The sequence below is a fragment of the Megalobrama amblycephala genome, linkage group LG6 (genome assembly GCF_018812025.1).
Source record: "Megalobrama amblycephala isolate DHTTF-2021 linkage group LG6, ASM1881202v1, whole genome shotgun sequence".
NCBI classification, from domain to species: domain Eukaryota; kingdom Metazoa; phylum Chordata; class Actinopteri; order Cypriniformes; family Xenocyprididae; genus Megalobrama; species Megalobrama amblycephala.
Window position 1 is genome coordinate 41361724 of NC_063049.1, and position 14204 is coordinate 41375927.

Sequence of the window (14204 nt, forward strand, 5' to 3'; positions counted from 1 at the left end):
TCAAATCGGACATGCACACACCTGACTGAAATCTGACTTTGGCCATTAGAAATCCAGCCTGCAGCAGGCCAGGGACTACTTTCACCACTGTGTCCAGCACAGACACGCAGTGCTGCAGTTGAGGTGAAGGAGGCTGACCTGGAGCTGGAGACTGCAGAGAGAACAACATCAGTCAATAAACTACAAGAGGAAAGTGCATCATGACACACTCCAAATGAAGGCTGGACAAAAGACTGCTGCAAGGGTATTCTGTCTGATCACTAGGGTGTTGCTAGGCATGTTGGGGGTTGTTGCAATTGCCTTGCAAGGCAGTAGCTAGAGTGTTCTGACTGGTTGACAGGCAATTACTAGAATTCTCAGGGTGTTTGGTGTTGCGTTGCTACTAGAGTGTTCTGATCGCTTGCTAGGAAGCGCATGGGAGGAAAGACCTTGGCGGGAGACAGCGCCAGGTATTCCTTGACGATCTCAAGCAGGAAGTCGGGGTTGAGCTTCTCGAAGTATTCGACGCTGAGAGGCAGACCCTGCAGGGCGGAAAAATGCGTGTCCACCGTGTCATTTAACAGGTTGGTCGCCTCGTCTGGGGGCCGACGCTTTTTCACAGCCAACAGCGCTCGCAGATACAGCAGCTCCTAACACACACAAACACACAGGTTAAACCTTAAAAGATGCACTCCATGATTCCGTTTATCATGTGCTTTTTTTCTAATTTATCTGTTGACTAATGTCTTGTGCAGTTTAAATCCTAAGGTAAGGCTCAGAATAAAAGGGAATTGGGTTTTGTTTGTGCTAAATGCTGTTCCTCTACAAGTACAACATGGCAGCTGTTTTTCGCTAAGCAGATGTGCGTTTGTGTAAATGAATGCTAAACTGCCCGACAAGGGCCTCAGTTTGTGTAAACAGGCCCTGTTACGCACTTTGGATGACTCATCCAAACACAGCATAAGTGGATTAATAAACCAGGTCTCTGCTGAATATGAATCAAAAGACAGACTACAAAAACAGTCTACAAAAAACACTTTTCTTTATCTTTTACTTCATTCTGTGAAAAAAAATCTGAAATGAGTCTCTGTGCAACATTGTTCGAGACCTCAAATTGATTTTAAAGCAAGACAGCGAGTTCATTTAAATGCTCTCTCACCCCTGATTTGCCAATGGACTGCTGGATCTCTGTGAGGAACTCCAGCTGCTGTTCTGCATCCTCTATGTGTCCCTCCATGAGCTGACACCTGATGATACCTGCACAAACAACAAACCAAAAACTATGCTCTTTTTGCTATTTTAATACTCTTTTTAGTAATGCATTTTAAACAAATATACCTGTATATGTTAGGCAATCGGTATCCTAGTTATTTTTAGTTATTAAGTTATTTTAGTATTATATACAGGGCTTGACATTAACACCCGCCAAATGCGGGTGGATTTCAGCAGCGGCGTGTAACGCAGTCACACCTCACTTTGGCAGGTTGAATTTTATATATAATATATACATTTTTCAATTGTAGTCTTTTAAAAAGGCATCTGAAATAATAAACTAAGTGCAATGTAGTGTTGTCAAAAGTGAGATTACACATATTGCGCATAATTTTACTCATTCCCACAGTTTTTGTGCTCACACTCAAAGTGTGCACGCACATAAAGCCGCCTCTCAGTACTAAATTGAGTTATTTTTTGCATCTTATTGCACTTCAACATTCAAATTCACACAAAATATCACAAATTCACACAAAATGCCGGTCTTGGTGAGTATTCACGAAAACACAGTCAGTTATGTTTTAAGTGAACGTAAACAGTTGAGAAAGAAAACGCATGTGTAACAGTATAATGGATCCGTGCATCAGGTCTTAAAGTGACAGCAGCCTAATAAACCTGCTGCCAAATTATGAGATAATATTAAAAAAATATTTATATGGCAATTTTTCCGAATGGTATCAATATCAAAATTGTGGCCAGTGAAAATGCTGAGTGGCTAGTAACTAAACCACTAGTCACAGTGTCTGGTGAGCAAAAAAGTGAATGTCAAGCCTTGATTATTTATATAACATTACAGTATTTATTTATATTTTAAATTAGCTTTTATTTTTATGCTTTCAGTTTTAATTTTAGTAATTTTGTTATGTGCTTTTGTAAATTGTATTAGTTTTTTTAATATTTCAATTTAGCTTTAATTTTTATTTCAGTTTTAGTCATTTTAGTACTTTAGAACTTTAACATAAAAACAAACTAAATAAAATGAGTTATTATTTTATCTGATATTTATATTTATTTTATTTTTGGATTTATTTCAATTACTCAAAACAATTCTTAATCATCTACAGGGTTCTAACACATTTTACATTTCAAATTTCCATACTTTTCCTTACTCAAATTTCTAAAACCTCTCTGTATATTTTTTTAGACCATATTTAATATAAATGGTTCATACAGCATTACTTTCAGCATTACATTTAGTATATATTACAGTCATCTGGCAATTGTCTTTGCCACTTTGTAAATTATTACAGAACATGCAGATGTGCATTCATTGACATTTTTTATGACAACTCTGAACGTGACCTAAGTAGGGCTGCACAACGATTAATCGCGATTAATCGTTTGCAAAATAAAAGTCTGTGTTATGTAATATATCTGTGTGTTCTGTGTATAATAATTATGTATATATAAATACATGCACATACATGTATACATTTAAGAAATATATACATGTATAAATAAATATACATATTTATTTATCTTTTATATTACATATAAATATAAATATTTTATATATAAATATAATGTTTTTCTTAAATATATACACATATATACATAATTATTATACACAGAACACACACATATATTACATAACACAGACTTTTATTTTGCAAACGATTAATCACGATTAATCGTTGTGCAGCCCTAGACCTAAGCAATAAGAACTTATTTTATAGTTTATAGGTATCATTTGATTTTTCGTTATGGCTTTCAAACTGCTCTCACCTGTCAAAGCAGAGACGCTGCTCTCATCGAGAGTCATTGCCGTCTTGTACCATTTCATGGCCTCTTTCACCCTGCCCAGCAGAACCAGTTGGTAGCCCATCTCTGTGGCCAGCTCAGAGTCGCCCGAGGCCTGTGTAAACGCCCGCTCCACCATCCTGTGAGTGTGCTGAAGGATCTTCTCAGCTCTTCCACACTACAGAGTGATCAAATATTCACAAAATCACATCTACCTGCAGCATCACTTCTTTTGTTGCACAGGAACTTTTCACAAAATGTGTTATATTGTTTGATTGTGAACATGCCAGACGTCAGAAGGTCATTGCATTGTGAATCGTTTCACGTCTTTTCTCCTTGGATGTCCCTCTAATCTCATATATACTGTAGGAGTGAATCACATTTATATCAAGCATGTGCAGGTGTGTGATTCTAATGTTCATGTGAAAATGAATCTTAAGTGCTGACGACATTAATCTCTTTGTGTAGTTGAGTGTTTTTGGAGAATATGAGTATTACCACTCGGGTGAACGCTAAAGACATCCTGTAGAAGATCTCCGGATTGTTTGGTTCCTGAATGTCCAAATTACTGATCAGATTTGATAGTTGGTTTACAGACTGTAAAAAGAGAAAGAAAATGAATGAGAATCATAAAAAAAAATACATGCACTACTGCCTCTGCCACAAAGGCTGCATTTATTTGATCAAAAATACAGAAAAATCAGTAATACTGTGAAATATTGTTACAAATTACAAATAAGTGTTTTCTATTGTAATATATTTTAAAATGTAATTTAATCCTGTGATGCAAAGCTGAATTTTCAGCATCATTAATCCAGACTTCAGTGTCTTTGTTTTCAGGATTTGTTGATGAATAAAAAGTTCAAAAGAAAAGCATTTATTTGAAATAGATAACTTTTTTAATTACTATGTTTTTACTGTCACTTTTTATTTAATGCCTTCTTGTTGGATAAAAGTATTAATTTCTTAAAAAACAAAATAAATCTTACTGACCTCAAATATTTGAACAGCATTGTGTATATTCACTAATGCATAATCAAATTCACATTCACAAAATATAATTCACAAATGAAACGATTCATAAATAAAGACTTCCAACATGTGCAATCAAACCCTGTGACTCTTCAGAGCAATGTGTCCTTCATGAAGGAAATGTAATAACTAGACAGGAACTAAATTCAATGCAATACTCTCTTGACATCGCTTTTTATTTGCAATCCACTGAATAGGTATTTATGAATCATACTGAGACTGACCCCATAATAAATTAGGTTTCTGGCATTTAATCTGTGTAAACACATGTATGTTGGTAATATCATACCTCTGCGACGTCTCCTTCCCTGCAGAGAGAGTGGAGGGCTAGCATCCTCAGAGCCTCCAGGTTATTTTTATCTCGTTGGAGAAGCCTGAAAAATTGAGAATCTGAAAGTCTGTTCATGTGTAAAACAGATGTTCTGAGACATGCATTCATGTCTTTATATAAAGCAAATTTTACTGAACATTTAGATGTACATTTTGAAAATCCATAATAAACATTACTTTATTCAGTAATAAACACCACAATATTAAACATCTTTTCATTTTTATTTGAGGGAAACTTTTTAGTAACTCACACAGCATCCGTCATCTGTTTTGGTAACACTTTAGTTTAGGGTCCAATTCTCATTATTAACTAGTTTTTTATTAGTATGCATATTACTAAAATATTGGTTGTTTATTAGTACTTATAAAGCACATGTTAATGCCTACAACGAGCTTCTTCCCGGATTAGTGACATCACTAACCCTAAAATTTCTCCAGCTTTGTTGTTGTTGAGCTGTTAAAGCTCCGCCCTCTTCTGGAAAGGGGGTCGGGAGCAGCAGCTCATTTGCATTTAAAGGGACACACACAAATTGCTCACACCCAAATAGGGGCAAATTTGACAAGCTATAATAAATGATTTGTGGAGTATTTTGAGCTGAAACTTCACATTATAGACCCCTTTTAAACATTGATCTATTTGGCTATAATGACTGTTTAGTTGAAATTAGAGTCCGTCTGAGTGAAAAAATATCACTCTTTTAAGCCATTTCAGAGCAAATACATAAATTAGCTTGAATAACCACAATCCAGCTCCACCTAAGAGAAATGGTTTTCACACAGACCCTTTGAGGTCTCGCCATGGAGTTCATACAGCTCTTAGCAATCAGCCTAAAAGACCCTTTTCATTCTGTCGCTCACTGGCCCTCATCCTACAGGGTAAGAGAAACAATGATCCAGTCTCTCCGTACAGATCAGTGGAATCACATCTCATTTCCATTTGCACTTGAATGCAGCTCACCTCTGAAAGTCTTTGAGAGCTTTTAGAGTGTATTTAAATACCATGATGATAACCTAAACCATAAAAAACAACAACATCCAATAAGACGGAGATCTGCAATGTTGTGAATGGAGTCTTACCTTTGAGCGGCATCCACAGTTTGTTCCCAGTCCTGTAGAGTCAAAAGCAGCTTCATCTTCTTGACCAGGGCAGGCAGAAAGGATGGGTAACTCACAATCACCTGGTTAATGGTCTCTAAAGCACCAGAATAATTCTGACGATATTCATAATATTGTACCTGACAGAAAAACACAATTAAAACAACAAAAAAAAGCTTTTGCGACAGCAAAAATATGCCCCCCTCCCCCACCCCCCAAAATATTACATTTGTTGTACTGCCTTAAAATTATGCACGATATTTTTTTTAAAATTATTATTATTATATTTTTATCACCGTCATGAAAAAAATGTCACAATGCAAACAAAATAAATAAATCTTAATGGTCTTAAAACAGGCTCAATTTTTATTATGCATAATATAATTTCTTATGTTTCTTTTTTATTTTTTATTATGTGACCTGAAATCCACTCTAACATTTTTCTGGAAATCAGCCTCTGAATGTTTACTTTTAGTTGATTCTTCATAGTATATAAAAAGTATTGTAACATAATAAGTAAATTACACACAATGCCTTTAAAGTGTAAAGAGTTTGAAAAATGTAAATAAAAAATGTGCACACATCTTATAAGTGAATATGCTGAATTATTAAATGGTCATGAAAAATAGAGTTACCTTCCCCATCAGAGCAAAAATGTCACTTTTCTCCTTCAGGGCTTCATCAAAGTATTTCCCAGACTTCTTTGCATTAGCATCTTTATTTGATCGCAGATCAATCCAGCCTTTCAGAACAATTCCCTACAAAACAATGATCCCAATATTAAATAAACAACAAAATAAGTAAAAAATCTGGTAATCGTCAGTTCTTTTAGTATAACTGTTATACTATTTTAGTTTTTATTAAAGGTGCCCAAGAACGTTCTTTCACAAGATGTAATATAAGTCTAAGGTGTCCCCTGAATGTGTCTGTGAAGTTTCAGCTCAAAATACCCCATAGATTTTTTTTAATTAATTTTTTTAACTGCCTATTTTGGGGCATCATTAACAATGCACTGATTTACACTCGGCGCCGCCCCCTTAAATCGCGTGCTCCCTGCCACACCAGCTGTCGACTATATTACAGCGCATTTACAAAGTTCACACTGCTAATATAACCCTCAAATGGATCTTTACAAGATGTTCGTCATGCATGCTGTAAGCATGCTTCGAATTATGTGAGTAAAGTATTTATTTGGATGTTAACGTTTTATTCTGAGTGAATTTGAGGCTGTCCTCCGTGGCTAACGGCTATTGCTACACTGTTGGAGAGATTTATAAAGAATTAAGTTGTGTTTATGAATTATACAGACTGCAAGTGTTTAAAAAATGAAAATAGCGACGGCTCTTGTCTCCGTGAATACAGTAAGAAACGATGGTAACTTTAACCACATTTAACAGTACATTAGCAACATGCTAACGAAACTTTTTATTATTATTTTATTATTGCTCCATCTGCCATTTTTCGCTGTTGTTCTTGCTTACCTAGTCTGATGATTCGGCTGTGTGCAGCTCCAGACATTAATACTGGCTGCCCTTGTCTAATGCCTTTTATAATGTTGGGAACATGGGCTGGCATTATGCAAATATTGGGGCGTACACCCCGACTGTTACGCAACAGTCGGTGTTATGTTGAGATTCGCCTGTTCTTCGGAGGTCTTTTAAACAAATGAGATTTATTTAAGAAGGAGGAAACAATGGGGTTTGAGACTCACTGTATGTCATTTCCATGTACTGAACTCTTGTTATATAACTATGCCGAGGTAAATTACATTTTTGAATCAAGGGCACCTTTAATATTCAAATTTTTTGTATATTTTGTTTTCATTTTAATGTTAAAGTTTTAGTAATGTTGTTGCGTTTTTGTCATTTTTATAAGCTTTTTTGGTAACACTTTGCAATAAGGTTCATTAGTTAAACATTAGTTAATGTATTAAAGGGTTAGTTCACCCAAAAATGAAATGTCATTAATGGCTCACCCTCATGTCGTTTCGACATGAAAAATCGACAATTATGATTTTTGTCATAATCGTGCAGCCCTAATACCTACCTACACACACGTATATATACACTTATGTATGTGGATAGATAGATTTTTATTTATTTGTGGTACATATATTTCATCCAGTATCATAAAACTATAACAAAAAAAATCCTGTTAAATTCTAAAAGCATTTTGTTCAGGAACAGACTCATGCACAATTTACACATATAAACTTTTTTTAGGGCCTTTACACATATAAATATTCTTCGCGTGAGTGTGATTGATTGTTGTTGTCGATTTATTTATTCTTCTTGTCCTAAACTACAACGAGTAAGATCAAACCCCGCCCAGCAACCGATTCTAAAGATTTCACTGGGTCAGTCATTGCGCCGACTGCCTACACAATGCTGAAATAAACATCCTACCCTGAACCATACTCTGTGTCACGAGTCACGACTGGATCCATTTATTTAGTCTGAACTTTATTTCTTTACATGTGACGTGATTGTGTTGACAAATGAAATCGGCTACAGGCCGCGGTTTGTGTTAAAAAAAAAATATTAAAGAGGAGTCGATTCCCCTTAATGAAATCGATTCCAACCTTTGGAATCGACTCTCAATTCCCAACACCTCGGAAACGAGGAATCGATTCATTTTGGAATCGATTCCCAGCCCTATCGTTTATAGTCTGAGGGAGACGCACGCTGTAAACAAAACAACATTCGGAAACATGTCTAAGGATTTTGACACAGAGGAAGACTTGCATTTTTTTGCTCAGCCATATTTAATTGAACCCGAATACACGGACGACGAACTAAGAGAGATGGAAGAAGCTCCTACACAGCAGCAACTGCTGTCACAAGCAGCGTCACTGCGGAGTCGTGAACGCGGATTGACAACAGACCCGGAAGAGAAGACAATGTTGAATAAAGTCGTAGTTTTTGTTATTTTTGGACCAAAATGTATTTTCAATGCTTCAACAAATTCTAACTTACCCACTGATGTCACATGGACTACTTTGATGATGTTTTTATTACCTTTCTGGACATGAACAGTATACCGTACATACATTTTCAATGGAGGGACAGAAAGCTCTCGGACTAAATCTAAAATATCTTAAACTGTGTTCGGAAGATGAACGGAGGTCTTATGGGTTTGGAACGACATGAGGGTGAGTCATTAATGACAGAATTTTCATTTTTGGGTGAACTAACCCTTTAACTAACATGAACTAACCATGAGCAATACATTTGTTACTGTATTTACTAATCTTCATTAATGTTAGCTAATGAAAATACAGTTGTTCATTGTTTGTTCATGCTTTAGTTTTAGTTATTTTAGTTCATCAAGTTAAACTAAATAAAAATGAGAAATGTTGCCTTTAAATATTAAAACGTTTTTAATATTTTACTTTATTGAAGTTGGTGTTAATTTTATTTCAAGTAACAAATGTGTGTTTTTTATAGTTTTATTTGTAGGCCCTCATAAAGCCATCATTTAGTATTTTATGATTACCATGACTGAACAAGGCCAAATTTCACCCAAAATGCATAATATTTGCCCTGCTCTAACACTTATTCTACTGACCATTATGACACTCGTCACTTGATCAGTCCCATCATGAAAAGCTCCCTCAGCAGAAATCTATAGTACAGACACATTAGAAAAGTTCACCTCTTTAGAGCCACTGGAGATCTTGATCATTCTGTCCACATACTCTCTGGCTTTGTCATTGCGTCCCAGAAGCCACAGCAGCATGCCGGCGTAATAGAGAGCTTTGGGACTCGCCGTCTTCCTCTCCTCCTTCACCCTTCCATCCAACTCCTGGATGACATCACGGTCTACAGGCAAGTCAAGTTTTTGTTATTATTTATTCATACTTGTGTCTTTTCAACCCTGTATGCAAATAATTTTCCAAAGGATTTTAAAGAAACATGGATAGGATGCAACAGACCTACCAGGGTTTGGTCTTTTCTTGTGGGCATAAACCATAGCCATGAGCACACAGAGGGAAACGTCTCTTCTCGCCTTCAGCTGCTCCAACTCCTGAATGGCATCCATGATTTGATCTACAATAAGATAACAAAGGAACACAGGGAACAAGGGAATTATTCCATTTCTCAAGATCTCAAATGAAGACAAGCAGTGTTGGAGGTAATGCATTACAAGAAATCAGAATACTTTCTCAAGTAACTGTATCTGCCATGCTATCATTATCATGTGACCTACCAGTGTCAGTTCACCTCCATTCTTAAATCCTCTAACGTAGACTCATGGGATAGTAAAGTATCCATCATATGCACCCGGTCATCCGGGTACTTTTTGCCTACTCTTTTATGAGTACTGTGAATTCGGACATACTTCTGTTTTTCTATATAGTAGGGAAGTATGCATGCATTAATTTCACTTTTGGTGTGAAAGGACCTTTACATTTGCAAAAAATAGAACTTTTCTTGTAACGCATTACTTTTCAAAAAAAGTAAGTAATGCAATTGACTGTGCGCAAAGACCCGCCCCCTTTAGTTACTGTTGCTATGCCGCTCTAACGCCACACATCATGTTCTCGCGCAGTGAAAAACATATCGCGGAGCAAAGAGGACACTGACAACGCGTCGACAGACAAGACAGAGCAGGTTACTTTTGATATGAAACAAAGTCTCAAATTTAGTCATTGTTAAAGAAATGTAAACAATAAATCCCGTTTTGTGTCTCTTTAATCGTGACAGATCGCTGCATTGCAGTTCATGCGGCTCGTGAACCGATCAACTCTTCCTACTAGTTTATTTATAGCATCAAATAAACATGAATGAACATCAGGAGGAATGTTGTTTTAACCGCGGAAAGACGTCAGTACACACCATTTTTCAAGTCCACCGACGTCAATCTACTAACTCCCGCTACTGCTTTGTCGGTCAAAATGGCGGATTCGGCGTTATGGTTGGTTAGATCGCTTGCAGGGTTGGGGAGTAACGTAATACATGTAACGGCGTTACGTAATCAGGATACAAAAAACAGTAACTGTAATAAGTTACAGTTACATCAAAAAAATGTAGTAATCAGATTACAGAAAGTAAAAAGATTACAGATCAGATTACATTTTGAAAAAAAGGGGGAATACTAGCAGGATTACAATCGTTTAATTTAAAACTAAATAAATAATTATTTTGCCATAATAACACATTATTATGGCAAAATATTATGGCATAATAACATAAAGCGCTGCTTGATTATACAGTATTTCCTGGTTATCCAGTATTTCCACCACCCGCTGGTGCACGTGCAAATAACACCCGTCTGCAATCTCCTCAGAGCAGATTGAATCACTGCTGCTAGTTGAAACGATGCTGCCCGCGGGGAAAAACACTTTCAATTCATGGAAATTTCGCTGCTATTTTGTTTTCAAAGAAGAAAATGCAAACAACATGGTTGTACAGTGCAAACTCTGCCTTCCAGCTACGAAAATACTTTAATTATCAAAGGACTAAAAAATAATCTGTAATACCATACTGTAACCACTAGATGTCTGAAGAGCCTTATATATATATATATATATATATATATATATATATATATATATATATATATATATATATATAGGGCTGGGCGATATATCGCATGCGATTCTCACGCGCATATATATATATATATTCAGGGCTATGTAATTCCTAAGTTGTGGAAATGAGACATGATTGCTTAGTTTTAATAGGTTTTAAAAGTAACCAAAATGCTAAACATTAAAATTAAAGCAGAACAAACATAAACAGAAATGTTTGATCCGAGCTTGCTCAGTTTGTTTATGATCTGATGTCACTTTTATAGGCATATTTTTAAGCTCTAAATAACAATGATAATAATATTGCAATAGATAATTTATCAGATTTTTCAAATATTTCTATCGTTTAGACCCATTCGAAAGTATGGAAAAACTTGCAAAAATTAAATAATTAAAATTAAGAAATAAAAAGAAATAATAAAAGAAATAATTAAAATTAAATTAAAAAAATGCAATTTATTTACAGTAAAGTTGACCCTTTTCTTTCTCTATATATGTGAACTTGAAGTAATCCAAAAGTAATTTACATTACTTTCATATTGTGGTACTTGGATTACATTACTGAATACATTTTTAATGAAGTGATTTTTGACTATAACGGAATACATTTTTAAAGTAACCCTCCCAAGCCTTGTCAAACTCCCGGCGAAGAGTTAATTAGCTACTTTTTTAGGAAGTAGTGCAATACTGTATCGTGTTACTTTTAAAAGTAACTTTCCCCATCACTAAAGACAAAGATCACAGGAATAACAGTGGGTTTTCCTCACCTTGCATGAGCAGCCCATAAGCGTGGAGGAATGTGAAGATTGGATCATGACTGAATTTCTGTTGAGCCTCATTGGAAACCTCTACAACATGATTGAAGTACTTTTCCTGGCTGTAGTATAAGATCAAGGCCTGAAATTGGCAATAAATTCAGCAGGGTTAACCGAAAATATCAGCTTACTTTAATGCGAAGCTTATTAGTTAAATCAATAAAAAAGAATTTTGCTCAGTCCTACTATGCGTTACAATTTAATTATCCTAATATATTGACAAAGCATATATTATTAAACACAATTTTAAAATCAACTATCAATTTATAAAAATATAACATATAAAGCATACTGCTAAATTAAATACATACAAATATTATATTTTATACATGATTTTACTTTATCAACATGATCCAAATTTTTCTGAAAAACCCATTGCACACAATCTACTACATGCCTTCTATCATCTGATTGGTAGTTTAATATGCTGACTGATACTTTTTTAGCAAGTAAAAGCCTTTTAATATAATTGTAAAAATGTCCACCTATTTCTGCTGTGAAATCTTTACCGATTTTTATAAAGTAAACTTAAGAATAACTTTATATTGTCATTAATATTTCAAGATGAAAATTTAATGGACTGAAGCAACTTAGGCTTACTTGATTATCGATTTTTTTTTTTGGAAACAATCATGTTAAAATGTTAGTATCAAATATGATCCATCAGGCTTTTGAGAAACGTTTATTTGTTCATCTCTCAATCATCATTGTATTGTATTGTATTGTATTGCATTATATATTTTACCCCAACAACAGAAACTACTAAACATTACTAAGCATTTAAAATCATCTTACTGAGACATTTTATTGGGTGATACAGAGTCACACCTGATATTATATGCATTTTACAGTATGCAAGTAGTCTGTTATGATCTCATTGACTCAAATGCTTACTTTTTAGTATTATGAATAACAACATCTGCTCCAAATGTTTTAATAAAACTGAGGTGTTTTTTCCTCTTCGAGTATGAGCTCCATATTCTCACTATATCAAGATATGAGCCATAAAAGACTGATGTATCAAATATTATACAAAACATAAAGCACGTGCAATTTCTTCTTTTCTTTTATAGGATAAAAAAAAAACAGACTTTTCTGACTATTATTTCACACATCAGGCTTTAACATTTTTAATGTTATGTTTTCTAATCGAAATGCATGAAACAAATGCTTCATTGAGAATGTCGTTTTAACTGGTATTTCTTCATCATCCCTTCTACAAGTATTTCTACAAAACATTTGCATGCCCAGCTGCATTATTATTATTATTATTATTATTATGAGTGTATGCGACTGTATTTCATGACTTACAAGCGTGCACTCCTCATCATCAACACCCGCCATGTCTGCAGTCACACACTGCAGCTGTCAAAACAACCCTGAAAATATACAAAAGAGGGTTTTTTGATACTTTCAGAGATTAATTCTATGCCGTATTCGCCATCTTTGCAGTGGAAGCATCATAGTAACCAAACAAACTCCGCTATTTCCGCTTGGAAACCAGGAAGTGACGAGTGACGTAATTCTTCTTATCACCACAGGGCGGCGCCACACTCATCTTTATTCGGAGCTTAGATACGTGTGAAATTGCATTTATAAGGTGTATAAGATCATTCATGTGGCGTTTTGTTTCCAACATTAAAATATTTTTAAATGCAGCAACTGCCCTTAAGTTTTTAAGTTGAATTAGATGTTATTTATTTGTTTATTTTGTCCCTTTAATGAGACTCTGGCTCAAAACTGCTGCACACTTCTCATAATTACCACAAGATGGCGTCCCACTCCGTTAGATTTCGCTGCATGTACCTCAGATTTGAACCCTTTTAAATAATTAGTTTAAACAATTGTTAATAAATTGTGTAATAGCAAATATAAGGTGTGTTTGGATACTGTTCTAAAAATGGTTTGTATTGGTTTGAATTAAAATGTAAATACTCTGTCTTTTGAGCATGCTATCTTGTATTTTTATTATCAGATTATTTTCATAAACAACATAAAGGGGTTTCACTAAAATTAAACATAGGGGGAAACATGCACAATACAAAAGGCACAGTCATTCAGTCATAATATTCCCTGTTATGCATCGTAGTATTTACACAGTTTCTATGAGAACAGCAACACAAAAGAGAGAGGTGTCCTCTTACTCCAGTGTCACAAGAGTGCATTGCATAAACTTAAGACTGCTGATGACATAACTCCTTCACTGAGATGACTTTTGCACTTTCCCCTTTTGCATTGATCTGCATGTAAAAAAGAGGCTGGGCTGTTTTGAATAGATGCAAAAAGTGCTGCTTCTTCTGTGGTCGCTTCAGTCTCTGGATCTGAGCCTCATCACATGACTGGACTGTGGTTGGAGATGAAGTGTGGCACGCAGATTGCTGGTGTTTGTGTCTTTCATAACCCATTCA

The 14204-nt window shown here is 35.1% G+C and overlaps 1 protein-coding gene across 3 annotated transcripts in view; it reads right to left on the reverse strand.

Moving 5' to 3' along the window:
* ttc21b (tetratricopeptide repeat domain 21B) overlaps positions 1-13360 on the reverse strand; it is a 34786-nt gene extending 21426 nt beyond the window's left edge. Inside the window, exons 1-12 of one of the 3 annotated variants that reach the window (XR_007185448.1) lie at positions 13108-13360; positions 11749-11878; positions 9387-9497; positions 9103-9269; positions 6084-6206; positions 5431-5588; positions 4313-4397; positions 3490-3588; positions 2977-3169; positions 1139-1236; positions 429-629; positions 22-151 (exon numbers count right to left, since the gene is read on the reverse strand). Coding sequence is in view for 2 of the 3 variants with exons in the window: in XM_048194654.1 (XP_048050611.1) it covers positions 22-151; positions 429-629; positions 1139-1236; positions 2977-3169; positions 3490-3588; positions 4313-4397; positions 5431-5588; positions 6084-6206; positions 9103-9269; positions 9387-9497; positions 11749-11878; positions 13108-13140 (1528 nt within the window). In the remaining variant the exon portion in view is untranslated. Of the gene's footprint in view, positions 1-21; positions 152-428; positions 630-1138; positions 1237-2976; positions 3170-3489; positions 3589-4312; positions 4398-5430; positions 5589-6083; positions 6207-9102; positions 9270-9386; positions 9498-9657; positions 9772-11748; positions 11879-13107 lie in introns of those variants that run through there. The other 2 variants (XM_048194654.1, XM_048194655.1) reach the window with 2 other exon arrangements.
* Between the last annotated feature and the right edge of the window lie 844 nt (positions 13361-14204).